This window comes from Nyctereutes procyonoides, unplaced genomic scaffold (assembly GCF_905146905.1).
Source record: "Nyctereutes procyonoides isolate TBG_1078 unplaced genomic scaffold, NYPRO_anot_genome, whole genome shotgun sequence".
NCBI lineage: Eukaryota > Metazoa > Chordata > Mammalia > Carnivora > Canidae > Nyctereutes > Nyctereutes procyonoides.
The window spans coordinates 10,126,711-10,153,248 of NW_026575031.1; the positions used below are offsets into that span (position 1 = coordinate 10,126,711).

General features: G+C 44.1%; 4 protein-coding genes across 5 annotated transcripts; 2 read left to right on the forward strand and 2 right to left on the reverse strand.

Moving 5' to 3' along the window:
• The first annotated feature begins 1,811 nt into the window (after positions 1-1,811).
• SERF2 (small EDRK-rich factor 2) lies at positions 1,812-3,624 on the forward strand. Of its 2 annotated transcripts, none has more exons than XM_055316746.1 (3): positions 1,812-1,924; positions 2,552-2,660; positions 3,264-3,624. In XM_055316746.1, the coding sequence occupies exons 1-3, from the start codon at positions 1,918-1,920 to the stop codon at positions 3,547-3,549; spliced, it is 402 nt and encodes a 133-aa protein (XP_055172721.1). In that variant the 5' UTR covers positions 1,812-1,917; the 3' UTR covers positions 3,550-3,624. The 2 variants fall into 2 exon arrangements, with proteins under 2 accessions (XP_055172721.1, XP_055172720.1); XM_055316745.1 differs by having other exon boundaries at positions 1,813-1,924; positions 3,287-3,624.
• On the reverse strand, positions 3,382-9,073 carry SERINC4 (serine incorporator 4). The gene is made up of 12 exons (XM_055316747.1): positions 8,955-9,073; positions 8,316-8,489; positions 7,964-8,142; positions 7,423-7,502; positions 7,203-7,296; positions 6,728-6,939; positions 6,453-6,548; positions 6,226-6,352; positions 5,754-5,826; positions 5,278-5,326; positions 4,979-5,132; positions 3,382-4,795 (listed from the first exon to the last, which is right to left on the reverse strand). Exons 1-12 carry the CDS (start codon positions 9,051-9,053, stop codon positions 4,597-4,599), a joined length of 1,536 nt encoding a protein of 511 aa, XP_055172722.1. The 5' UTR covers positions 9,054-9,073; the 3' UTR covers positions 3,382-4,596.
• A 614-nt stretch (positions 9,074-9,687) lies between these two features.
• Positions 9,688-10,964, forward strand: HYPK (huntingtin interacting protein K). The gene is made up of 4 exons (XM_055316743.1): positions 9,688-9,857; positions 10,188-10,243; positions 10,613-10,664; positions 10,810-10,964. Exons 1-4 carry the CDS (start codon positions 9,696-9,698, stop codon positions 10,903-10,905), a joined length of 366 nt encoding a protein of 121 aa, XP_055172718.1. The 5' UTR covers positions 9,688-9,695; the 3' UTR covers positions 10,906-10,964.
• A 1,800-nt stretch (positions 10,965-12,764) lies between these two features.
• On the reverse strand, positions 12,765-26,331 carry MFAP1 (microfibril associated protein 1). The gene is made up of 9 exons (XM_055316741.1): positions 26,091-26,331; positions 21,122-21,341; positions 19,632-19,761; positions 19,174-19,361; positions 18,541-18,649; positions 18,280-18,440; positions 16,828-16,987; positions 13,430-13,519; positions 12,765-13,336 (listed from the first exon to the last, which is right to left on the reverse strand). Exons 1-9 carry the CDS (start codon positions 26,167-26,169, stop codon positions 13,154-13,156), a joined length of 1,320 nt encoding a protein of 439 aa, XP_055172716.1. The 5' UTR covers positions 26,170-26,331; the 3' UTR covers positions 12,765-13,153.
• Positions 26,332-26,538: the final 207 nt, after the last annotated feature.

A 26,538-nucleotide genomic window follows, 5' to 3' on the forward strand; every position in this document is an offset into this window, starting at 1 on the left:
TTTTTTTTTTTTTTAAAGATTTATATATTTATTCATTCAGAGAGAGCGAAGAGAGAGGCAGAGACACAGGCAGAGGGAGAAGCAGGCTCCACGCCGGAAGCCCGATGCGGGACTCGATCCTGGGTCTCCAGGATCACACCCCGGGCTGCAGGCGGCGCTAAACCGCTGCGCCACCGGAGCTGCCCACTTTGGTAAAATTTGATGATATATTTCATTTTCATTGTATTGACTTTTATTTATTTATTTATTTATTTTTATTTCTTAAAGATTTTACTTATTTATTCATGAGAGAGAGAGAGAGATTGAGAGAGGCAGAGACTCAGGCACAGAGAGAAGGCTCCAGGCAGGGAGCCAGATGTGGGGCTCAATCCCCATCCCGGGAGTCCAGGATCTCGCCCTGGGTCAAAGGGAGGTGCTCAACCGCTGAGCCACCCAGTCATCCCTTGTATTGACTTTTAAAGTTAGTTTCTGTTTGTGGTTAGGTGATACTATTTTTAAATTTACTAAAAGATTATGAAGGGGATGCCTGGGTGGTTCAGTGGTTGAATGGCTGCCTTTGGCTCAGGTCGTGATCACAGAGTCCTGGGATGGAGATCTACATTGGGCTCCTTGCGGGGAGCCTGCTTCTGCCTCTGCCTGTCTCTCCCTCCTCTTTGTCTCTCATGAATAAATAAATAAAAATCTTTAATAAAAAGGATTATGAAGTTTGACTTATAAGCTTTATTGAAGTTTGGTACAAACATTTTAAGTAATAATAGTTCAAGTGATACTTTGGTATGGCAAAAATTGTGAGGATGGCATTGACGGAGATGTACTGCCTTCCCATCAGGTTTATGTTGAGGGGGAAGCTAGTTTGAAGTTCCAGCCTCAACTCTGTTCCGCTATAAGCACCAACTGGAGAGAATCACATAATAAAATTTACAAATGGTCCTTTCCTGTAATATTTCGTAAGCATTTCTCCTTTATCCTATGAATTCCTCAGGACTGGTGGGGAGTCTTGTAGACAAATAATGGAGCTGGGAAGGAGAATGAATTTAATGGGAAACCTAAGCTTTCCGTCCTATTCAACTGCCTCTTATAAACCAGATGTGACTGGTGCAGGTAGTATAGTGGGGAAACGTCCAGAGGAAGAAACGGACACAGTATGTGCATTTCCCAGTCTCTTAGTCCCTGAGCCAACTCCATAGTTCCTGATTTTTGAGGTCTTTCAATATTTCCAAGCTATTGCATCTTCACATTTAATATTTCTGTGGGAAACGAACAGGACCCAAGTTTTAGGACACAGGGCATGTGGTTGCTAATCTCTATTGGAGGAGTTTGCGGTGAGGGTACAGTGTGATTGGAAGGTTTCTGAAAGTTATGTTTCTACCTGACTTTACCTTATAGGTGAACAACTCGAGTCTAAATATGTTGCTGGTGGAGAATAAATCCTAACTACCAAGTCCTGATAACACGGAACAGACCAAACCATTTCGGTCCCCATGGAACCCCGCCCTCCGTCCCCTACCGTTCCCCTTGGGCGAGTCAGTCGGCGTCCCAAACGGTCCCTGCATGAGGTCACTCTGCCGGGTCACGTGCTCGAGCCCGCGGGAACGCCACATCGCCAGCCGCACCCCTCCACCCCCACCCTGTCCACGTGACCCGGCCTACTTTCTCCCCGCCCGACCCCACGCCTTGCCCAGGAAGCCCCGCCCCACGCAGCGCACTGGCCTGCGAACCTCCGCCCCACATCCGCCCGGGCTGGAGTTGGCCCGCAGCCCCACGTGTTTCTTTCTGCCCAATGGGAGACTGAGCCCGGGCTCAATAGGGCGGGGAGGAAAGGACGACTTCGTTACGCTTGGAGAAGGGGGCGGGGCCTGCAACGTCGGACAGAACGAGGGGACGCAACGGAGGCAGGCCGGAGCCGCTGCCGTCGCCATGACCCGTGAGCACCGAGACCCTCTTCTCTTACCCCTTTCTCCCCGTCCATCCTAAACACGACTGCGAAATCCTGCTATTGACCTCCTCTCGGCTTCCCTAGCGAGGCCTTCCTCTGGGAGCGCTTTTTTGAGACCCTCACACTCGGCGCCGGAAATCGGCCTTTTGCCCACCGCCGCTTCTTGAGACCCCCTCCCTCTTCTCCCGCCCCAGTCAAGCAGAGGCCCTCCGCGACCTTCCGCGGCGTGGCGAGAAGCCCCGCGCCGCTGTGATAGGCCCAGAGCCCCCTACTCCAGGTCGCAGCCCATCCCCCACAGAGACCCAAACTGTCCACACACCGCCACCAGTCTGGACCCCCGGGCCGACCCGAAACTCGAAACATGCCTTTAGCGGACTCCTCGGAACCGTCCTCCTTCTGCCTCCCGGTTTGACCTGCCCCGTGGCAGCTTGCCACCAGCGCCCCCCGATAGCCGCCCCCCCCAGCCGCCCCCCCCCGTCCCTCTCAGCAGCCTAGGCCCCGAAATTGGCCGGTGTAGGAGCATTGGACCCTGCTGGTGTCCGGGTGAGGGAAGTGGGTCGCCGGCGTGCGGCCGTAAAGGCCCCCCGCGTCTCACCTTTTACCTTCTTTCTTTAGGCGGTAACCAGCGCGAGCTCGCCCGCCAGAAGAATATGAAAAAGCAGAGCGACTCGGTTAAGGGAAAGCGCCGAGATGACGGGCTTTCTGCTGCCGCCCGCAAGCAGAGGTAGCCCCAGGGAGGGGAGGGAAGGGGAGGGGAAGGGTGAGACCTGGGTTAGACCGAGGGTTGTACCAGGAAAGAGAGCTACCTCAGGGTTTACATCTGGACTAGTGAGGGGCAGAGTGCATTGCTTCCTCTAGGGTTTTATTTTCTCCCTACCCTCCAAATTGTTAGCTCAACAGCCTGACAGGAAGGGACTGGGGCGGGTGCCTGCCCTCAGCTGATTTCTGAGTGCCCCTGAGTCTGACCTTAAGGGCAAGGGCAGGGAGCTTCACATTTCAAATGCGGTAGTGGTTATGACAGCACGGTACTTACAGCCCTCTTTGGTGTTCAGTTTCTCCTCCCTTTTCCCAACCTTCTCACTGGTGTTGCTGGGTGTGGTACTCAGCAAGGAATAGCCTTTGGGCCTGTGTGGCCAGACTTCTGACCCCTTAGGCAACAGCCAGATAGAGCCTGATTGCCTTTTAAGCCTCAGCTCTCTTCCTCTTGTTCTCCTAGGGTGGGAATACAGCAGGCACACGCTGAATTTTGTCCCATCCACTTCCATCTTATCCTTTGTGCCCTTCATCCCCCTGCATCTTGTCCTTTTTGCCCTCTGGTACCTCCCAGTGCCCCATCATCTCTACCCCCAGGGACTCGGAGATCATGCAGCAGAAGCAGAAAAAGGCAAACGAGAAGAAGGAGGAACCCAAGTAGCTTTGTGGCTTCGTGTCCAACCCTCTTGCCCTTCGCCTGTGTGCCTGGAGCCAGTCCCACCACGCTCGCGTTTTCTCCTGTAGTGCTCACAGGTCCCAGCACCGATGGCATTCCCTTTGCCCTGAGTCTGCAGCGGGTCCCTTTTGTGCTTCCTTCCCCTCAGGTAGCCTCTCTCCCCCTGGGCCACGCCTGGGGGTGAGGGGGTTACCACCTCCCAGTGTTTTTTATTCCTGTGGGGCTCACCCCAAAGTATTAAAAGTAGCTTTGTAATTTCTTGAGCGCCTGGTTTGACTGGGGATTGGGGGGATGGGGATGGAGGAATGGCTGCCCTTTCCCACCAAAAAGGGAGAAAACTTCAGATTTTAAAAGGTGGTAGATATGTAGACTAAGTGAAACATCACAGAAAAATTCTTTATTTTACTACAACAAACAGACAAGTACTCCAGGTGTGTGGTAGAGGAATCCTCTAAGAACCATAGGAACTTCTTTTCTGTGATTTTTTGTCCCCCACCCAGACCTTGAACACCATCCCAAGGATGGAGTTGAAGGTCTAAGAAGGAAGGCTTCAGGACCTAAGTTTATGCCCCTCTTTCTCATTTCTTCCTCATTTTGCTCGCCTGCTTGAAAGTTGGCTCCTAAATCCTGCTGCTCACTGACTTCCCGCAGTCAGCTACTCTCTAGTGTTCACATTCTCTTCTGTCATTCTTCATGGAATGAGGGTGGTTTTTGTCTTCCCGCTTCCTTTGACCTCAAGATCAGGATTAAAACCTAGGGTGGTCTCTGTATATTCCTTTCTTTCTGTGTCCTGGTTTGTTCTGGGCTGCTTATCTCCCTGTGCCCAGGGCTGAACTGCTTATTTTCCTTTTTATCTCCAAGGGCAAAACCAAGTAAGTCTTCAGTCCCTGTTGGTCTTTCCCTGCCCCCATCTCCACCATGAGAGCCAGGAAAGGGCTGGTGCCGCACTGTCTGCTGGGATCAGCAGTGGTTCCTGAGCTGCTGACTTGGAAATTAGGTTCTTGAACTGGGGTAAAGATGTAACGGTAGCTCCAGTGAGTCAGACACTGCCCATAGCATTAGAGTATGTATGGCCACTTTGTTCTATTCAAACAGTACTGACTTCAGTCTAAAGGGAAATAAATGCCAGTTGTGTCCTTGAGGTATCTGCTGGGCTGGACAGTTCCTGAGTCAAGACTAGGAGTATGACCTCAAGGGAATCCCTGTTAATAGTACCTACACTGAATATTTGTTAGCTTGCAGTACTTATGCGATGGCAGTGTGGCCTGAAAGTAGGAGGTGGCTGGCGGTCCTGGGTGGGGGACCAACAGAGTGGTACCAGTAGCAGCCCAAGATAGAGGAGAACACAGGCCCAGCATGAGGCAACCTTGACCCAGAAGGTAGCCCAGCTACCCTTGGTGAAGGTCTTTTCCAGTTCTGCTCCCTCATAGCTGTGGAACCAAAGTCTCTGGTTAGAGAAAACTTAGGACCTTAGCTTTTAGACCTGTCCTACCTCCCCACCAAAGATGATGGTGGACCCAAGTATGTCTCCTGATAACCCTTAGGACTGGCCTTAAATTGCTTTTCCTATAATAGGGTTTCAGGAGTATATCCCAGGCCCACTTCCATCCTACCTGAACCAGTTGGTAAGGGTAACCATGACATAGAGTGACGCAAGGAAGAAGACAAAATGGAAGGCAGAATAGCTGTAGGAGAGATGCTGGGCTTGCACTGGAGTAGCTGGAGAGGTCTCTTGGTCAGCTGGCCTGGAAGCCCCACCCCTCTGCCCTGGAGAGAGGGAAGGGCTGCTGGGTGCAGTGTGGCTGAAACACTTCTTCCCTCCTCCCCAGTTTCTTTTGTGAAGGCGCTCCAGGGCTCTTTGGCACTCTGCAGAAATTTACACTTTTTTATGGACATGCTTAATGACACTCACCTTCCTCTGGTTTCACGGTTTCAGGGCAGCAGAAACAGAGTGAAGGCTTCTGTAAAACAAAAGGCAGCATGTTTTAGAATGACTTAAGAAAGAATGTGAAGGAATTAATATAGGAAATTCCCCTTTGAAAAGATTAGTCTGGTGTAAAAAGTGGAGGCACATCTGGGTTCAAATTCTAGATCCAGTATATACCTGGCTATGAAAACTTTCGTAAGATGTTTAACCTTTTGTGCCTCAATTTCTCCATTTGTAAAATGGAGCAAATACCTACCTCACAGGGTTGTTGTGAGGATTAAATTAAATGAGATTATGAATGTAAAGTATCTAGCACAGTGCTTAGCACATTGTGGGTACTTAATAAAAGGTAATAGCAGCTAGAATCTGAGCATTCTGGGTAGAGGCTGGTAGGATGTGTGTGTCTTTGTCTCTGTGTGAGGGGGGAAGGGCATTGGGGGTACTGAGCTCTCCATCCTCACCTGGAACTCATAGCTGTAAACCTTGACGATCCACAAGGGCCCAAATACCTCAGCCAGGTAGGAAGCCTCATTACTGAAAAAGAAGAGACAGTTCTCAAGCAGGTCTAGTCAAACAGCAGGAGAGGTTGAGAGCATGTACTGGTAGCTGGTCCATATTGGTAATCCTCAGGAGGGTATTATATTCCCAGAGCCTGTTTCCCCCAAATATTTGTAAGTCTCATCATGTGAGGGCCCTAAAACCTTTGTACTCATTTTTAATTCTCTAGTCATTCTCCCTGCCCCCTTCATCTAATACAGATCATCTGACAAGTGCTATTCTTAGAAATTGTTTCTGTTTATGGGGAGCTTTCCTCACTCTTGTCTTGCTCTAAAGTTCAAATAAACCATGGTCCCAGACAGTCTCCTGACCATCCTTCTCTGTCCTGGGTATCCTCCCTTCTCTCACACCTCTCCCATTAATACCTTTACGCACCAAGCAAAAAGGACACAAGTATACATGATGCCAGCACTTAGCACTGCCAGAGAAGTATCTGGTGTTTGCGATTCCATTTTACTCAGGCCAGGCATGCACAGAGTGTGATTCTGTCCTTGAAAGATTACTGCGAAGAGGCAACAGAAGAAAGGTGGGAAAGAAAAAAGAGCTAAGTATTTGGCATGAACAAAAGGTTTTAGCATGGGGAGTCCAGGTCCAGTCCTTACCACTTTCTGGAGGACGGCTGGACAGTGCAGAGAAAGTCAGGTACATGATGTAGCAGCTGATGATAGAGGCTTGTAGAAGGCCAGAACGGGGTTGCTCTGGGGAGAATGGAGATCATTGCTTTGTCTACAGGGTAGTAATTTCTGCTCATACCCATCTACACTTCTCTCACCCACCCTTTGGAGGAAGCAGACAATTGACTAAGATTAGGGAAGCTAACGAATTTTTCTATACTAAAGGCCTTCCAGATTTGGAATGCTGCAAGGCATGTACCCACTGAGGCGGATGCAGGGAGCGATGGAGAGGAAGGAGAGGAGGCCACAGAAACAAAGGTGCAGACTAAGCAGCGTCTTGTTGAGCAGGCAGCCAGCTGGGTGTGTGTAGTGGTGGAACAGGAGCACAGCTGCCACACCTGCCATGCTGTAGAATCCCAGGGCAGCCAGCAGTACAGCTAGGAACCAGCGGCAGTCTTGGGCTGCACCTGTCTGCCTAAGGGTGGGAGGTGGGCAGTGGCTTGTGGCTCCAACTCTTTACCCTTTAATAAACTATTCCCCCCCCCCTGCTCCTGGAACACTGGTGTGACTACTCATCCCAACTAGCCTACAGAGTCCTCATGTTTCTGAGCTTTTTGGCACTGCTCAGTGGGAAGTTAGGGGGCCACTGACCTGTCATGCGTTTTGCCCAACCCTACTGGGTCTAGTAATGTCAGACAACCTTCCCAGGAAGAGCCTTTAGGATTAAGTGCTCCTTACCAGTTTTTGTTCCAGGAATGGGCAAAGGCTGTGATAAGCACCAACTGCAGCAGGATGAATGTGAACCCTCCACAGATACCAATGTAATGCCAGGCTGCAAGTAGGGGGCACCAGTGGGAAAATGGAGCTGACCATGTCATTGCTCCTGGTTTTCTTCCTACCCTTTCTTAGAAAAGCTATTAGCTTACTCCTGCTGATTAGGATATGAGATGGAAGGTACCTGGGAAGAGATGCTCATCAGGGATGCAGAAGGCAACAGCACAAAGACCTAGCAGGAACAGCAGTTTGAGGATCCAGAAGCTGGTTAGGAGACAAAACAAGACTCAAGAAAAGGCAAAGCGGAGTGAACAGTGCCTATGGAAGAAGGCAAAGGAGAAAGCAAAACTATAGGAAAGGGAAGAGAAGCGACAACTAAGTATAGGAAAGGAGGAACCAGTCCTACGTGAGAGGGGCTGGAAATAGGCCCATCACAGCCTATTCCAAGTTCTCTCAGATACCTAAATAATATCTGGACAGTGTTTCACAGTTGACAAAGGGTTTGCATATAATAACCCCACTGTTCTCTCCATTTTAGCAACTAGAAGTTCAAAGAGGGTAAGTATGTGGCTCATGGTCACACAGTAAGTATGGCAGAAGCAGGAGCTTAAAGCTGTTTTTGGAGTTTTTACACTGCTGTTACTTCATCTTGGAATTTCCTTTACGCAGCCTATGTCTACTTTTCCTCCCCATTCTCACCCCACCCAAAGTATATATACACAAACCTGTTGTGGAGCTGTGCCCGCAGGCTGGAGGGGGAGTGGAGCTGGACTAGCAGCATAGCCTGCAGTAGGTGGAAGGTGGCAGTTCCTGCGCATACTCGGTACACAGCTCCAGAGCCACTGAGCACTGGGCAGTGAGTGTAGCCAAACAGATGGGCACATAACCCTGAGGGCATCTGGATCTGGAGGGGGAGAGTGCATGTGAGAAATAGCAGGGCAATTCATGTATAGAGAGGTACCTGCTTCTCATGGTTATATCTATTCAGTTGTCCCCTACCCCCCAATCTGAATCTTTTTGTCTATCTGAGTGTTTCACCTTTCACTCTTGGGTTGCAACCTGAACCCTCCCTCTTACCCCATGTGCCTTCCCCCAGATTCTTTCCATTACTGTCCTTGACAGCAGGAGGCAGCAGATTGCTGAGGACCCCAAATGGAGGAGGATGTAGAACAGGCGGCTACAAGTAGACTCTGTGACAAGGGGCCATCTAGAATGGCAGCAGGTACAGGGAACAGGCTCACAGCAGGACACCTGGGGATAGAGCAGCAAGATGGAGATTTGCTGAGGAAAAGTTTAATGTATGTATTAGGTTAACCCATGAGGCTGAATTCCAAAATTTCCCTTTCGTTTTCTTCTCTCCTTTTACTCAGGAATTCTCAGAATCTGGTTCCAAGCTATTTAGGATTGCCTTCCACTGACATCAAGTAGAGCTTTCATCATAAGAGCTGATACAGGCTTGAGCAGACCTTCCTAAAAGCCTAAGGCACACCTGGCCTCTCACCTTTCTGTAGACCTATAGATCTGGTACTGGGAAGTGGGACAAGAGGTTTAATTTCATGGACTAAGAAAAGGAAAGGCCTCAGAGGGGAAAGGAAGGCCTATCATCTTTATTGGCTCCCTGGGTTTTCTTCCCCAGCTTCAGCCACCATTCCCTTCCATTTTCTTAGTTCCTGCTCTAGGGACCTTTCAAGCCCCTTTGCCCAAGTATGCTCTCACCTGATAGAAGGGAGGATTCACCATGACATTGCTGATTCCAGTGCGTTGTGCCAGGTGGAGGGAGGTGCTGGGTTCTGTAACTGCCTTGGCACCCACCATCCTTGTCCCAGGGATTAGGCCCAGGTCCACCAGATGGAAGTAGGATGAGAAAGTAGCTTTTTTTTGTCCTCAGCCACCGGCTGCCACAGTGCTGGGGGGGGGGGTGATCACCGAGTCTAAGGGAGTATGGGGAGGGACATCAGGAAAAGAACACCAACCTCCCGGATGTGGTAAATGCAAATGTCTGTAAAGCTACTTTCTTTGCAGGGCCTTTGGGCCACACAGGCTGTTCTCCCCAGATTATGGAGCACTTTGCAAATCTGTCCTCCAGTGGATTAGCATCCTTAATTGGTTTAGGACTAGACGTCATCCATCCTGGTTGAACAGAATTGATGGGGGCGGGATGGATTGGAAGGGGTAGAATCTAGGTGAAGAGAAGCTAAGGATGTCGGTTGGTAAGGGCCGGAGTAATGACGGGGTAGCTGTGGGGGAGGGCCTTGCAGAAAACAACACTAGAACCCCTACAGGAAGTCTGAGAGGCAACCCTCCTTCCTGACTGAAGTTTCTAGAACCCAGAACCGTAGTGAAGGTGTGGCCCGAGCCCAGCCCCGCCTCATCCTCTCCGGGCGGAAGTTTCCGGGCAGCTACCGGAAGTCTTGGTGAGGTGGGGCGGGGCCTGTGCAGCGGCACGGTGGGATCGATATGGCTACCGAGGGGGACGTGGAGCTGGAGTTGGAGACTGAGACCAGCGGCCCGGAGCGGCCTCCCGAGAAGCCACGGAAGCATGACAGCGGTGCGGCGGACCTGGAGCGAGTCACCGACTACGCGGAGGAGAAGGAGATCCAGAGTTCCAATTTGGAGACGGTAAGGTTGGCCGTGAGCGTGTCTGGGCGGGCTGATAGCGGAGGGGCCTCTCCGGTTCTAACTGGAAGCCCGGCTCCAGGACAGGGTCCCCATCCCGTTGGCGGGAGGAGGCAAGAGGGAAACCGTCACTGGAGCCCGCCGCTTGCGAAAGAGAGTTTGGTGGAGATTGTGTTTAAAGTGGACCTCACGTGCACAGAATTGAGTTAAACCTAGGCCTTGGTTCCTGATACACTCGTCATCATGAATAGACCCTCCCTGACACGCTTATTACCTTTTTAGATTATTGGGACTTGCGGGTGACAGAACGGTAAGTAGATGTTTTTCTCATAGGCCATGTCCGTCATTGGAGACAGACGGTCCCGGGAACAGAAAGCCAAACAGGAGCGGTAAGTCTGTGCGCACGGCCAGCCCTACAAAATATGGCCAGCCCTTTCTTATTTTCCCCATACGAAAATAAAAGCCATTGTTAAGCCTTTGTACCTTGTAGCGTTCTTCAACTCTGTCACCAGTATTTGCATATATAAGGTTTACAACCTTGTTGTAAAGGCCTCCTCCCGCTGCCTGTTGTAAAAAACTCCAAGGGGAGGGGAGGGGAGGGGAGGGGGATGTTAGGTGAGGGGTGAGAGTCATTTTGTATTTTCACTCAACAGCATTTGTCAGGAGTCCTTTATTTGTAAGACACAGCAGGGAATGATCCTTCTGAGAGTTAACGGTGGAGGTAGAGAATGAGGACTAATGTACATGAATATTTGCAGGGAGAAGGAACTGGCCAAAGTCACCATTAAGAAGGAAGATCTGGAGCTGATAGTGAGTAGTAATGCCAAAATTAGTATATGGGCAGAGTTTACATTGCTTAACTGGGGTGGTTTACTGCAGCAAGAGTTAGCAATTTTGGTGGCATTTTAATGCTCCAGAAGAGACTTAGGTAACATCATTGATCCTTTTCCTGCAGATGACAGAGATGGAGATCTCACGAGCAGCAGCAGAACGGAGCTTGAGGGAACACATGGGCAACGTGGTAGAGGCTCTTATTGCCCTAACCAACTGATTTGTGCTTTCTCAGACCCATTGACTGGATTATTTTATTCAATAAAGATTTAGCCTTTTTTTTTTTTTTGCAGATCTATCATCTTGATCAAATGCTATGTATATTATACTGTATTTTATTGTGGGAAATTTACATGTTGGAATATAACTGATTTTTAAGCAGCTCCCTCCATCCCCTAGACCTTAAACAAATCATGTGAAGGATCAGTGTAGAATTGTACCTTCTGACCTCATGTTCAACCTGCAGATGCTAGGTGGCAGACGAGGCCCATTCATCTGACTAGTGACCTGAACTGAAATTAAGTTGGGTGCTTAACTGTTACCCAGCTACCCCATTCATAAGCGGCTGAGTTAGTATGTATACATTTATTTTTTGAGTTAGAATTTAGGTACTGAGGTAACATGGTAAGTACAATAGAAGGTATCAAAGCTTAGGGTTTTTTTGTGGTTTTTAAGATTTTATTTATTCATGAGACACACAGAAAGAGAGAAAGAGACATAGGCAGAGGGAGAAGCAGGCTCCCTGCAGGGAGTCTGATGCAGGACTTGATCCCAGGACCCCAGGATCACCACCTGAGCCAAAGGCAGATGCTCAACCACTGAGCCACCCAGGTGCCCCAAAGCTCAGGTCTTATACAGAATTAATCTATAAAGACATTGATTTTTGGAGTTGATTTAACTGAACTCTAAACCACCACAACACTATACTTTACATTCCATTTCTTATCCTGGAGAGAAGGCAATTTTACTTTGTAAGTTGATCAACTTTGGCCAAGTCATCCTTGCTTGAATTTGTTTCCTCAACTGTAAAATGATTCAGACCTGATAGGTTGTTTAAAGAACCAAGGAGTTGGTGAATGTAAAAAGCTTGGCCAGTACCTGCCTCAGATTGGACACTCAAATAGCTATAAACATGTTCTTAAAAGAATTTCAATGTCTTATTCTCATTTTGGCTCTAGGATAATTCTTAGATTGTATCTTTCTGGCACACCCATAAGCTCATCTTTATATGCTTATTATAGTAATTTATACTCATTTTATGACATGAAGCATTTGTGAATGTTTCTTCTAGTGGGGCATTTAAAAATTGTGAAAAGACCTTGGCCATCTCATTTTTGTACGTAACTGAGAAATAGTCTTCCCGTTGATTAAATATCATTCCTTATAACCCCTAGGACTCCTAGTGCTCTGCCATGTGCATGCATGGTGGTTATGTAGTAAATATTAAGTGAGAACCCACTGAATTTAGCTTGATGTTAGTTATTACATTGCAACTTGGAGGGATGCCTGGGTGGCTCAGTAGGTTGAGCATCTGCCTTCAGCTCAGATCATGATTTCAGGGTCCTGGGATATGAGTACCATATTGGGCTCCCTGCTCAGTGGAGAGCCTGCTTCTCCCTTTCCCTTTGCTCTTCCTCCATGCACTCTCTCAAATCTAAAAAAAGAAACAAACAAACAAAAAAAAAGTGAAAAACTCCAACAATTCTCTGCTTCTATTTAATAGGTAGATTCTTGTCAGCCTGCACATTTTATTTCCAGTACCGTAAGAAACCTCTTGGTATATGATTTTTTTAAATATTATTTATTTATGAGAGAGGGAGAGAGTGTGTGCACTCGAGCAGGAGGGAGGGGCACAGGGAGAGAGAATCTGAAGCCAACTACGAGCAGACCACAGAATGGGGCTCAGCCCCCTGACCACAAGATCACAACCTGAGCTGAAACCAAGAGTTGGACACTTAACCTACTGAGCCACCCAGGTGCCCTTGGTGTGTAATTCTTTAATTTGACACATACACATAAATAGATAAAAAAATACGTTCACCTAGAAAAACTGACTCCAACCAAAAATGCAAAAACAGGTATCGGTGAGCTTAAATTTATTATAAAGTAGGGCCATTCACTTACATGCCCATGTTTCTAACCCAAGCTAAGAGGCTGGAAAAAGAAACCTGAATAATCCCAAGTGAATTTGGGAAGGCAGAGCAGTAATGAAACCTACGATTTCTCAGAAATGGTTTTAAGTGGGGGGCCTCTGATCCTACCTGGATAGTGCTTTTCTGTGGGTTTCTCAGCATAAGTCCAAACCTCACTAAGCACCTTCGAAGACTGGATTGCCCAGTGTCCCAAGTATGGCAGAAGGTCCAACAAGCTGGATACAGGGGCCATGTAAATAATGGTAAAAGCAAATCAAAGACCAGATACTGAGACATCCCTATGTCTCACAGCTGGAAGAATAAATAGTTGAACTCTTAAGTAGTTTTCCGCTTCTTGGCAGATGGCCGTTCAAATACATCTCGTACTCCAGCTGCCTTTTGTTTAAAGAACTTTGTGTTCTGGGCACTCTCTTGGCCCCATGCTGAGTCAAAAGAGGTGGTGTCCTGATCCACAAGGTGGGTGTATTTGGTACGACCAGAGCGCCCAAAGTTCTTGACCTGAAGGAAGGATAGATGCTGAGTTATACCACCAAACATCATGTCCCAGCCCTTGATACTTTACTTCTCTCATGTTCTTAAGGTACTCCATACCTGCATGACTTTGGGAAGAATGGTTTTGTTGAAGTGATCCTCCAGGGTAGGTGCACTGAAATCTCTCTTGTATACTTCTTCATCCTCATCCTATAGAAGAGAGTCTTATCAATCTTGTGGTTTTTATTTCCCATATATTTAAACCACAAATTTGGGCAGCCCCGGTGGCTCAGCGGTTTAGCGCCGCCTTCAGCCCAGGGTGTGATCCTGGAGACCCAGGATCGAGTCCCACATCAGGCTCCCTGCATGGAGCCTGCTTCTCCCTCTGCCTGTGTCTCTACTTCTCTCTCTCCTCTCTGTGTATTCTCATGAATAAATAAATAAAATCTTAAAAAAAAATAAACCACAAATTTATTAAACTCTACAACAAGGGATACAAAGAATGAGGGTATTAAACCTATTCAAGAACTTAGATCTAGTTGAGATGGTACTTTTTTCCCTTCGTGTTGTCTTTTTCCTTCCTAAACGTAGACATTTCCTGAAGGTTGGCTATATTCTCTCTGCCCTCAGGGTGTTCACTTAGTCCTATGACTTCCAACTCTGCAGAAGCATCTCAAATCTCATCCTGAATTTTCTACTGCCCATTATGTAACTTAACTTGGATATTCTGTTGGGACTTCGGACTCACATCTAAAGTGAAAATCATTTCCCTAACCTTTTCAAATCAGCCTCTTCCTGATTTAACTTCTGTTAATAGGACCAACATTTTCTCAATTACCCAGATTCAAAATTTGAGTAATCTTTGTCCATAGTGAGTTGCCACTTATGAATTCTAATTCCCTGGGTTTTATAGTTTTTCCCTAGAATCAACCTTAACTATATTGCCGCTAGACTGTTTCTAAAGCACACCTCATCCCTTTGCCTTGCTCAAATACTTCCAGTCGTTCCGTTTTGTTAAATTAGCACAACTCCTCTGTATAGTAGCCAAGGCCAAATGCCATCTAGCTTTAATCTACTTCTTGTCACTTCCCTTTACAGATGATGCCTTTTGCCTCCACTCCTAGTCCCTTTACCGAGAATGTCTTTGTACTACTGAAGTCAGAAAGTCTACACATCTTAAATGTCCCCTTCTTCATGTTATCCCTTTCCATCTTCTACAAAGTAAAATATTTCCCTCTTCAGAAGTGCCACAGTGTTTTCACTCATCCTTATAGTATATATTTGCCTTGGTCCCATGTTTAGGTTGTAAGCCATCTGAAGTAAAAATTACATACCCTCTAGCAGTGTCAAACTGCTGGTTGGTTTGGTTGGTAGATCATGAACTTTTTTTTTTTTTTTTGAGAGGGAGAGAAAGAGGCAGGGAGGGGGGAAGGGTAAAGAGAGAGAAAGAGAGAATCTCAAGCAGGTTCCATACCCAGAGCAGAGCCCAATGTGACAAAACTGAGCCAAAAGCAAGAGTTCAACACTCAACCAACTGAGCCACCCAGGTGCCCCTAGACCATGCAACTCTTAATCTCAGGGTTTCGAGTTCAAGCACCATACTGGGCACAGAGCCTCCTTAAAAACAAAACAAAAAAAAAAAACAGGTGCCTTGGTGGCATGGTCATTTAGTAGGAGACTGACTCTGGGTTTTGGCTCAGGTTGTGATCTCAGGGTTGTGAAATCAAGCCCCATGTTGGGCTCCGTGCATAGTGTGGAGTCTGCTTAAAGTTCTTTCTCCCTCTCCCTCTGGTCCTCCTGCTTGTGTTTGCTCTCTTTCTCTAAAGCAGGAGGACCAGAGGGAGAGGGAGGAAGAACTTTAAGCAGACTCCACACTAAGCACAGAGCCTAACATGGGGCTTGATTTCAGTTTGCTCTCCTCCTCTAAAACAAATAAATCTTTAACCCCCACCTTAAAAAACCCAAAAGGCAGTAGTTCCCTTTCCACAGTAAATGCTCAAAAGGTTATTAATAAACTATAAAAATAACTATAAAGAATAGTTTCAAATGAGCATATTAGCAAAACTATAATGTTATGATACAAATAACACATAGTGAAGGAATTAACACAATTTTGTAGTAGTCTCTACGGAAAGGTTTCAAAGGGAAGACAGTTTTTGTGAGATTTGCTTTTCTCCTTGTTAGGGGCGGAGTCCCTCATTTAATCTCAGAAGGTATTTTAATTTCACTCTCCTTGTCTAGATGAGGAGAGTTCATGGAGAATGCACACCAAGACTCTTACATAACCCTTTCCTTACATATCTTAGCCAGCAAGGCACTTCTTTCAGAAGCCTGTTAAGGCTGCTGAAACGTGTAGGCAATCATATTTTATGACTTTAAAGCAATAAAGAAATAATTTATAATCTCCAATGACTTGTCTAGAAAACTACATGAACAGAGACACTACTTAATAAGCAAACATTTCCGACTGAGTAGACTGCAACTGATTTTGGAGGCAAGTATGGAATCCTACACTGAAGTTTATAAATATATTTTTTTAAATTTTTATTTATTTATTTATGATAGTCACAGAGAGAGAGAGAGAGAGAGAGGCAGAGACACAGGCAGAGGGAGAAGCAGGCTCCATGCACCGGGAGCCCGATGTGGGATTCGATCCCGGGTCTCCAGTATCGCGCCCTGGGCCAAAGGCAGGCGCCAAACCGCTGCGCCACCCAGGGATCCCTGAAGTTTAGATTTTACTATTATCTATAGTAAATGCCAAGAATCTAGCTGCAGTGGGGATATTTAAGGTTTGATATAGCATCTGAAAAAAATGGGTCTACTTTTTGGTTCAAACTCCTATAGCATCAGCATAATTTAAGGAACCACATGTTATTAGAGTAATAAATGCAATCAATTCTTCCATTCCCTTTCCTGACATCTTTCCATTAAGGAATTAGCACTGGTATGATCTAAATAATTTGGAAGAAGTCCTCATCACTTTATACAAGGTTAACAGATGCTATTTTGACCTTGGTTTTCATGTGAAGAACAAAATCTTGATGGTATTACACATACTGGCTAGATAATAAACTTTTCTTTTTTTTTTTTTTTTGGTTAGTCACTTTGTCAGCTCAGATTGAAGGGAATTAAATTTCAACCTCCCAAATATTTGCATAAGCAAAATTCCTCACTCAGCTATGAATAGTGATTATCTAATTAATTTTGGGAATTTAAGTAGTCTGTATCTATATACATAGATCACTATTTTAGTTCCTCAATTCTTCTATTTCACATCATTTCCTCCTGATATCTGGGGCCTGAATGGAGAACAGTTGCTGCTACTTCTAAAATCGTGTTGTCAATGCTTTTTTCTATTGGATTTATATTCTTTAGAGGCAAAAAAATAAATGAGAACACTGACCACTGGCAAGTAGAAGTAACATCCCAGGACAGTTTATTCTTGGGGGGAGAAAAGAACTCAAGAGTTCCAAATTATTTCTATAGCCCAAACTTCCCATTCCCTTTTGACTCCTTACCATGAAGAAGGCACCCCGGTGATAATACTTCTGTAAGAACTTATATTTGCCTTTAACAGCTTTGTTGGTAATGACTTTGCCATTTGCCCGAAGCTCAGCTCGCCTCTCTTCCTCAGTCAGGTTTCGCATTCGTTCAATTTCTGCCTTCTCCTTCTCAAGCCTGTATGGAGAACAAAACTATTAGTATTATTCCAGTTTCAGAGAGACTCAATTATCTGAACTTAATGCAGTCTCATTTTTCAAGCATTATTCACCTTCCTTAATTCTAGTCATTGCCTATTAGGAGTTAAGATTAGGAGCCCAACAAATAAAAAGGTGAAATGGTCTTATTGCAAACTTCCAATAGTCTTTATAAGGTTTGGACATATTATTACTACTTGATTTTGCAATGTTAGTAATTTCCCTTCCCTAAAAAGCCTACTTGGCTTTAAAAAAACCCAGAATTTAACATAACTGTGTTAAGATTTTATTGGTATTTTTTTAAATAATTGTGTATGTACATACATGACAAACCAAGGGTTACCATCATTAATTAGATTGCAGTGACTAACCCTTTTTGGGGGGAGGGGAGCTATATATCCCTTTCCTCCAGAAAAATACAAATAGACATAACTTTGTATATGATTTTAAAGGGTACATGCACTCCTTGAAACCCAGAATAAAAATCTTAGAAACTGCAGGCTGAGGACAGAGTTTTCTATTCATGGTTTCCTTTTGTAATCTGGGATTACCCTCTTATTCCTAGTAATTTTTAAGAATGGGTGATGCAGCTCAGAAATGATTCTGCTCTAACAATACTGACTGTGGTAGATTATTTAAAGGCCACAAATTCTTCCCCTCACAATATGCACGCCCCTTTGCAGAAATGACATATGAGCCTCAAAAGACCTTGGCAGTTTCCACTTTTGTCCTCTTCGAATACTGCCATGAGGCTGTTTTATAAGGAAGCCGATCTAGCCCGCTGAAGAAGTGAGGCAGGTTAGCATTAACTATTGGACATGTGAATGAAGCCGTTTTGGACACTCTAGCCCAGTTAATTCTCCAGTTGGATCCAAGTGCATTAAGAGAGCCCAGGTGAAACCAGCAGAGGAACTGCTTAGTGAACTCCAAAACTGTGAGGAATAATCAACAGTTTCAAGTCACCAAATTTTGGGTTGGGTTTTTATGCAAGACTGGATAATTAATAACAGTGAATAACTTGTGTGTGCCTACTAGGAAACTACAGGAAGTATTCACTGGCACTCTATCAAGAGAAACACTGACAGAGTGTTTCTTTTCACTAATTTTATTAGAATAAGCCACATTACAATTATGAGAAACTCACTCAGTTGCAGGAACCCTAAAGAAAGTTAGAATGGAACTAACTCATGGTAGGTATTGAGCCTCAGAGTTACCCTAGTAGTAACCTGTCCCATTATTGATATTAAACTACAGGCCCATCTTATTACTCACGCTTCTCGATCTTCTCGGTCTCTCTTGATTCTCTTTAGCTCCCGAACTTTCCATGCCTCATATTCTTCCTCATCATTTTCATCATCAGTATTGAGAGCATCCAGTGCAGCCAAGGACCGCTTGTTCTCCTCCAGCTCTTTTTTGGTCTCCTCTTCTACAATCTGGGTAAAGAGAACATTTAACTGTTGGATCTCCTTATTTTCCTGACAAATCTAAGTATACTCCTCCTTGCATGCAATCCTTACAGCCACTCCCCAGTACCTTGAGTGTGTACTTGCGCCTCTCCTCAGCCATGCGTTTTGCTTCCTGCTCCAGCTCCTTCTGTTTTAATGCTTCAGCCTCACGTTCTTGAACTGTCACTCGGTCCTTCCTGCAACAGAGAAGTCCTGTTAATTGCCCAAAGTCCTCAGAGTGGACCTCTTTGTCTTCTAACTTAAGTCCCATCCAAATGAGACAAAGCCCAATAATCGCTGGCTCTATTATTTGCAAACAGCCAAAGTTGGGAGTCATTCTAGGTATTTAAAGCATTAAAATTCCATTCATCTTTGATAACTGCCTGAATAGCAAGAACCTTCTGGATTATAAATTGTAAGATTTCTTGCAATTAGAAAAGGACCAGGAATTCACTTTTCAAGTTTAATTTTGTGCCTTACAGGACTGTGGGGAGATTATATGCTCTTTAACTAAAAAGGGAGTTACGAGCATGTAACTCAGGTTCTCTGTTAATACCAAGATATTCCTCAGCAAATATTCTGCATAGATAGGGAACTGGGCAGAAGACTTTCACTTACAGCTGACATTTCAGAAGAGCCTGAGAGAGAAAAAAAGGCTTCCATCTTCAGACATGGAAAGTAGTAACTATGTGGAATCAGGCCTGGTTTGTGACATACTTACTTTCGAATGAAGACAGGTTTTAGGCGAGGCTCCATCTCATCTTCACTGTCTGTGTACTCTTCATACTCAGATTCTGATTCTGACTCCTCCCCAGAACGTCCCTCATCTTCCACCTCCATAACTTCCATCTCTTCATTTTTTCTCTCCTGTGCTCGCTGACGCATCATGCCACGGCGCCTCTCTATTTCCTGTCAAGTCATATGTCCAAGTCAGTCAGCCCAATGACCTGTGCTCTAAGGCAGCTTTTTATTTTCCCCTCATCACATTTAATAAATTCTGTTATAACTAAATACAACTTAGCATCATTTTATTTTTAATTCTATCTCCAACAAGCAGGTAACCACTGGATCAGGGTTCTGCCAAAGTATCAAGCTTGTGCCTTTGGGAACTCAACAAAGGAGAACAGGCCCCAATTTTTCTCGGACCCAGAAAGAACTTCTCATTTTCCCTTTTTATACCTCATCATCAATTTCTTCCTCTTCTTCTTCACTGCTATCCTCTCGTTCCATGCGCCATGCATCTCCTTCTACTTCTGAGTCACTTTCGCCTACCACTTCAGGTTCTACTATTTTCCGATGTCGAGCCAATCTGAAAAACAGCATCTTCAAGTATAACACCAATGTCACAAAAGTGAAAGAGCATCACCCACATTTCCTTAGTCTTAGACCACCTGGAGGTTGTTTGCCTTTATTAATAGTGAAGTCTTGAGAGGGGGAAACTGAGGGACAGAAAAAGGAAAATAATTCATGGGGCACTTGGGTGGCTCAGTGGTTGTCTACTTTTGATTCAGCTTATGATCCCAGGGTCCTGAGATCGAGTCCTGCATCAGGCTCCCCACAGAGCCTGCTTCTCCCTCTGCCTATGTCTCTGCCTCTCTCCGTGTCTCTCAGGAATAAATAAAATCTTAAAAAAAAAAAATCAAAGCATTAGAGCAAATAGTTAGGTTGGACCTAAAATGTTCAATGTAAGCTGAAACATCATGAGGCACTGCAACAAACATATGGGTGCAATGGGATTGTTTTATAGCTCCAGGTAGTTCACAGTTTCAACATTAGATCACACTAGGTTTCTTTTCAGTGATATTATATCTTTGTGAAACTGGATTTTTGGTACCTGCTATATAAAAAGCAAATACTACATGCAGATCAACATGGGACAGGATATGTGTGCCAGCGTCAATCTGATTTCAAGGTTTGAGAAACAGTGTCCAAGAAGCACACAAACCCCCACTAATAATTATAGTTATATAAGAATGAAATAAAAATGTTTTTTCTTTTATGCGTATTATATTTTTCAAATGGCTTCAAATGTTAAGACATTAATATTTATTGAATTATTTGGATCTACTTAATAAAATAAAGTAGACCTAGGGGCTCCTTGACAAAATTCCTGAGACTGAATGAACTGTGAAAGTTTGGGATCTCTGGTCTGCACTGAAAGGTAATGTCTCAACATACAACATGAAATCCTTCATTGGGAAGCTCCCTTTCCTACATGAATCCATTCACTCATCATCAGGCCTTTTATCCTACTTCTTCAGTGTCATTTCCCCTCATTAGCCTTTAGGATAAATGAGTGGATTAAATCAATTTCTCTAATTTTAAGACCTCCTCCTCCCAACAAACCAACCAGTGGTCTGTGTTTTCTATTCCTTTAGTTAACTAGGGCCTTTGGACCAGAAGTCCTGCTGTTTACTGGTTGCCACTTGCTGGCTGTATACCTTTGGTCATCTTATTTTCCTGACCCTTTGTGCCTTAGTTTCCTCATTTGTAAATTGGGATAATAATACATACCTCATAAGGTTATTGGCAGGATTACAAGAATTACTAAAGGTAGTTAGAATAGTGACTGGCATATAATGAGTACTGTTCAAGTATTAGCTATTATTGTTGTTGTTATTAACTAACCTGTAGGGGTATAGGTGTAAGGAAACAACCCTAGTCATTACCTCTCTTCCACATCTTCACTAATACGGTTCTGCAAACGCCGCAGTCGAGGGTCACTGGATGAATCCTCCTCTTGTTCCTCAGGCTCTGCTTCTTGTTCTTTGGCTTTCTTAATGAACTGAAATTCTTCATCCTCCTCATCTGAGGACTCCATAGGGGCATAATCTGGCCTCTTTCCCGACACATAACGTTTTACCTTCACTTTCTCCATCGAAATCTCACCTGGGTGATAAACATAACTTATGTTTCAGTAGCCTCTTTCCCAATGTCCTTTGCAGGTAGAGCCCTATATTCCTGGTAAACAAGAGTTCAAGCAGAAGGAGACTGCCACTATCCAGCCATCTACTTATCTAATGGTGTTTTCCTGCCAAAGCCAAGTCATGGGAAAACATTCTTGCGAATACCAACACTAATGATAAAGAGGGCTAACTTGAGTATACTGAAATGGAGGAAGACAGGCTGACTACATCCGTCACAGATTCATGCTATTCCACCTGAGCTATACCCTTAAGAGTATAAATAAATAAGGGTATGAATAAATAAAAATCTTAAAAAAAAGATACAACAATCATTATGCTTAATGACAAATTGGAAGCATTCCCTTAAAAACCAGTGGGCATCTTTATGTTGTCCCTATCATACCTTCTAGTCAACATTTTATTATGATTCTATAGGGCAATAAGAAAAAGAGATAGGAGTGCCTAGGTAGCTCAGTCAGTTAATGCCTTCGGCTGAGGTCATGATCTCAGGGTCCTGGGATCAAGCCCTGCATTGGGCTCCCTGCTCAGTAGGGAGTCTGCTGCTCCCTCTCCATCTCGCTCATTCTCTCTCTCAAAATAAATAAAATCCTTTTTTTTTCTTTTAAGATTTTATTTATTTATTCATGAGAGACACACAGAGAGAAAGGCTGAGACACAGAAGACGGAGAAACAGGCTCCATGCAGGGAGCTGATGTGGGACTTGATACCGGGTCTCTGGGATCACGCCCTGAGCTAAAGGCAGACGTATAACCGCTGAGCCACCTAGGCATCCCAAATAAATAAAATCTTAAAAAAAGAGATAGAAGATAATGATTGAAAAGGAATTTGCAGACTATGATTACATGCAGAAAATACAAGAGAACAAACAGGCAAACTAAAAAAAAAGAATTCAGGGAGAATGCCAAATAAATGCTGGATAAAAATAAGTGTACCTGTACATTATCTACATAAATTAGAAAATAAAGTCTAAAAATACTATTTACAATAGTAACTAAACTACAAGATACCAAGGAATAAATTTAACAAATGATATACAAGGCTTTTCAGAGGAAAAATATATAATTACATTGGAAGATATAAAAGTTCTAAATAAAGAGAGAAATATATCATATTTAAGAAAGAGAAGATGGGAACCATGCCCAAGTTAATCAATAAATTCATGACCTATAATTTTAAGGCAATTCCATTAACAGTTGTTCCCAGGCTGATTCTAAAAATCACATGGAAGAATAGGACAAAAGAACCAAGACAATTCTGAAGAACAAGGTGAGGCTGAGGACTTAACACACCTCACCAAAGAAGATACACAGATGGCAAATAAACATATTCGTTTCAAGTCATATGTTGTCAAGGAAATGCAAAATAAAATGAGATACTACTGCATATGTATTAGAATAACCGAACTACGGAGCTCTGACAACACTAAATGCTGGAGAGAATGTGGAATAACAAGATCTCATTTGTTACTGGTGGGAATGCAAAATGGCACAGCCACTTTGCAGGACAGTTTGGTGGTCTCTTATAAAAGTAAGCATACTCATACTATATGATCCAGTAACTGCACTCCTTGGTGTTTACCTAATGGTGTTGAAAACTAAAGTCCACACAAAAACTTGCACACTGATTATTTATTTTAGCTTTAGCTTCATAACTGCCAAAACTTGGAAGGAACCAAGATGTTCCTTGCTAGATGACTGGATAAACTATGGTATATTTAGATGATGGAATATTATTCAGTGCTAAACAGAAATGAGCTATCAAGCCATAATAAGACATAGATGAAATCTACAGACATATTACTAAGTGAAAGAAGCCAATCTGAGAAAGTTATGTACCGTATGATTCCAAATACATGACCATTCTGGAAAAGGCAAAACTATGAAGACAGTAAAAAGATCAGTGGTTGCCAAGGGTTGGGTTGGGGTAGGGATGAATAGGCAGGGCACAGGGGATTCTCAGGGCAGTAAAAATACTGTGATACCACAATAATGGATATACGTCATTATATATTTGTCTAAACCCACAGAATACACAATGCCAAGAGTGAACCTTAATGTAAACTATGGACTTTGGGTGATTATGATGTGTTAATGTAGGTTCATCAACTGCAACAAATGTATTACTCTGGTGGAGGGTGTTGATAATGGAGGAGGCTATGCATGTGTCAGAGCAGAGGGTATATGGGAAATGTAAACATAAAATTGATATAAAAAAATAAAAGTCTTGGGGTGCCCAGGTGGCTTAGTTGGTCAAGCATCTGCCCTTGGCTCAGGTCATGACCTCTGGGTTCTGGGATGGAGCCCCACATCAAGCTCCCTGCTGGTCACTGCAAGAGAAGCCTGCTTCTCCTTTTCCCTCTGCTCCCTACCCTCCATGTTCTCTTACTCTCTCAAATAAATAAGTAAATAAATAAATAAATAATATTTTAATAACAATAAAGGCTTAAAAAAAAGAAGGTAGTGAGGTGGAGGAGGGTTTCTATATCAGATTGCAAGGCTTAGTTTAAACTTACAGTGATTAAAACAATATATTAATGACTCCGGGGTATATAGAGACCAATGGAACAGAGTAGAGAGCAAGCAAACCTATACACAGGAGCTTGGTATGTTACAGAAGTGACATTAAAAAGCAGTGGAGAATGGATGGGTTAGTCAAACAATGGAATTGTACGGACAACTGGTTAACCATAAACAGAAAATTAGATTTCTGACACCACACCCACAAAACATTCCACATGGATTAAAGACCCACGTGTGAAAAAAAAATCTTAAAACACTTACATCCCTCCTGGATTACAAGCTCCTTAAATTAGAATCTGTCTTGCATAATTTTGTATTCAATCCTATTTAGGATATAGAAACACTGAGAAAATATTTCTAATTGATCTCAGTATAGGGAAGGATTTCTTAACACAATATACAAAACAACACAAGAGGGACGCCTGGGTGGCTCAGTGGTTGAGCGTCTGCCTTTGGCCCAGGGCGTGATCCTGGAGACCCGGGATCGAGTCCCACATCAGGCTCCCTGAATGGAGCCTGCTTCTCCCTCTGCCTGTGTCTGTCTCTGCCTCTCTCTCTGTCTCTCATGAATAAATAAATAAAATCTTAAAAAAACAAAAACCAAAACAACACAAGCTATAAAAGATAAAATTGATAAATCCAAAAACACTAAAATTAAAAAGGCCTATGAAACAGAAAACTCCACAATTAAAGTGAAAAGACAAGACAAAGAACCAAAACAAAACAGGAAAAAGATATGAGAGATCTGGGATGTAGAAAAACTGTAGAAAATGGATAAATGACAGAAACAGCTAATTCTGAGAACACCTAGATAGCTGACAAATGCTTAGTCTCACTAGTAATCAGGGAAATGCAAATTAAAATAATGAGATATTTCATAATTCGATTGGACAAAATTTAAAAATCTGATACAACTAAGTGTGTGGATGAATATATGGGTAAATACAAACTCCTAATGCTCTTACAACCCACTGTGGAGAGCAACTGGAAATAGCTAGTTAGGTTGATGATGAACTTTTAGGAGTCTACCCTAGAGAAATTCTTACACAGTGCACTAAAGAGGCACATTTAAGAATGACAACTACAACAGATGCCTGGTTAGCTCAGTTGGTGGAGCACATGACTCTTGATCTTGGGGTCATGAGTTTGATCCCCACGGTGGGTGTCAAGATTACTTTAAAAAAAAAAAGGCCAATTACAGCACTGTTTATAATAGAAAAAACAACACAACTGTCCCCCAGGAAGGAATAAACTGGTTCATTTATACAACAGAATTTATAAGTAGTTGAATGAATTAGCTCTTTATATATCAAAGGATATTTCTCAAAAGCCACCTTGAATTTAAAAAAAGGCAAGTTGCACAAGATTAGGTACTGTTATGTTTAAAAAATAAGGGAGCTCATATTATTTTCCAAAATCCTTCCTGAAAAAAAGGGACTCTTTAGTCTAACCCCTTCCAAACATGTACAGTGTTCCTTCTATCTGCACTGGAATTCTATTGATCCTTTAAGGATCAGTTTATATGCCATCTTCTTCAAGAAGCTTTCTTAGATTACCTCAATCTGAAAAGATTATTCCTTCTCTACACTTCCATATCGTTTGGTTTATATCACCTATGTGACAGGAATCACACTGCTTAGAATGTCTCTTTTTGCATGTCTCACACCTACAATATGAGTTTCTTTAGGTTAATTAAGGGCACTGCCTCACACAAGTGTGTATTCAACTTCATACAGTCACAGCGTTGGTTGAAAGGAATAAAAAGTTTAATAAGACACGGTTCCTGTCTCAATGACGTTGAGTTTATGATGCAGTAGAGGGAGACAGACACATAAGAGTTATAGAAGCGGCACAGACTGCTACGGATAACAAAAGAGGGACCGTATTCCGCACAACGCCTTGCAAAAGCAGGCATTTACTGTGTATACAGTCTAACTTAACAGTGGAGGCCAAAGGACGAGGGATGCTTGCTGTGAGAGCAGCCGCCGGGCGACAGGGACAAGATGAGATGGAAGTGGGTATTTTCCTCCTTAGGCAACGCGACCGGGTGCGAGTTTGATGGGAAAAGTCGAAGATATTTGGGGGCAGCGTCTTAAGGGTCGGTAGGGTTGGGGTGGTCTGTTGCGGTAGGTTTGCAGTACGCTGGGAAAGGAAGAGGTAAAATCCGACTGGAAACCGGCTCAGCACCGTACCTTTCTCATTGCGAACCGGGACGGCCCCCGCCGTAGACTGAATGGGCGGTTGTTTCATGAGTGCGCTTGGGACCGACATGTTGATGGCAGCCGCAGCGATTCCCGAAACTTCAGTGATTCCAAACAGTGAACCGCAACAACGTCAACGAAAAAAAAAAAAAACCTCTTCTGGAAGCGCTGGGCACCACCGCGCAACAGATAGAAACACCACCTACGTCTGAGATAGAGAAACCGGAAATATGCGACCAGAGGATTGTGGGATTGTGGGCGTGGACTCTGCTACTGCGCATGTTCCGAGGCTGCTCTAGCTTCCTCCGTCTCGCAGAGTTTCGACGCCGCTTCTGGCGGGAAATTGCTTCCCGTTGGGCTTTGCTGTTAAGATCCTGTGGCGAGGCAGGTCCGAATTACGGGTTTCTTTTGTTAGCTTTTTTTTTTTTTTTTTAATTTA

Bases quoted from the DNA above. Each gene is read 5' to 3' on its own strand.
- SERF2 (XM_055316746.1), top strand. The intron at 2,661-3,263 runs GTAGCCCCAGGG...GGTACCTCCCAG, and splicing joins GCTGCCGCCCGCAAGCAGAG to TGCCCCATCATCTCTACCCC.
- SERINC4 (XM_055316747.1), bottom strand. From the start codon at position 9,053: ATGGTGGGTGCCAAGGCAGTTACAGAACCCAGCACCTCCCTCCACCTG. The intron at 5,827-6,225 runs GTGCGTAAAGGT...CTTCTTTTTCAG, and splicing joins ACTTGTGTCCTTTTTGCTTG to TAATGAGGCTTCCTACCTGG. The intron at 5,133-5,277 runs GTGAGTGTCATT...CCCTCTCTCCAG, and splicing joins AACCGTGAAACCAGAGGAAG to GGCAGAGGGGTGGGGCTTCC.
- HYPK (XM_055316743.1), top strand. From the start codon at position 9,696: ATGGCTACCGAGGGGGACGTGGAGCTGGAGTTGGAGACTGAGACCAGC. The intron at 9,858-10,187 runs GTAAGGTTGGCC...TTTTTCTCATAG, and splicing joins AGAGTTCCAATTTGGAGACG to GCCATGTCCGTCATTGGAGA. The intron at 10,244-10,612 runs GTAAGTCTGTGC...GAATATTTGCAG, and splicing joins CAGAAAGCCAAACAGGAGCG to GGAGAAGGAACTGGCCAAAG.
- MFAP1 (XM_055316741.1), bottom strand. From the start codon at position 26,169: ATGTCGGTCCCAAGCGCACTCATGAAACAACCGCCCATTCAGTCTACG. The intron at 19,762-21,121 runs GTAATGACTAGG...GCTGTTTTTCAG, and splicing joins AGTGAAGATGTGGAAGAGAG to ATTGGCTCGACATCGGAAAA. The intron at 13,337-13,429 runs GTATGGAGTACC...TCCTTCCTTCAG, and splicing joins TTCTTCCCAAAGTCATGCAG to GTCAAGAACTTTGGGCGCTC.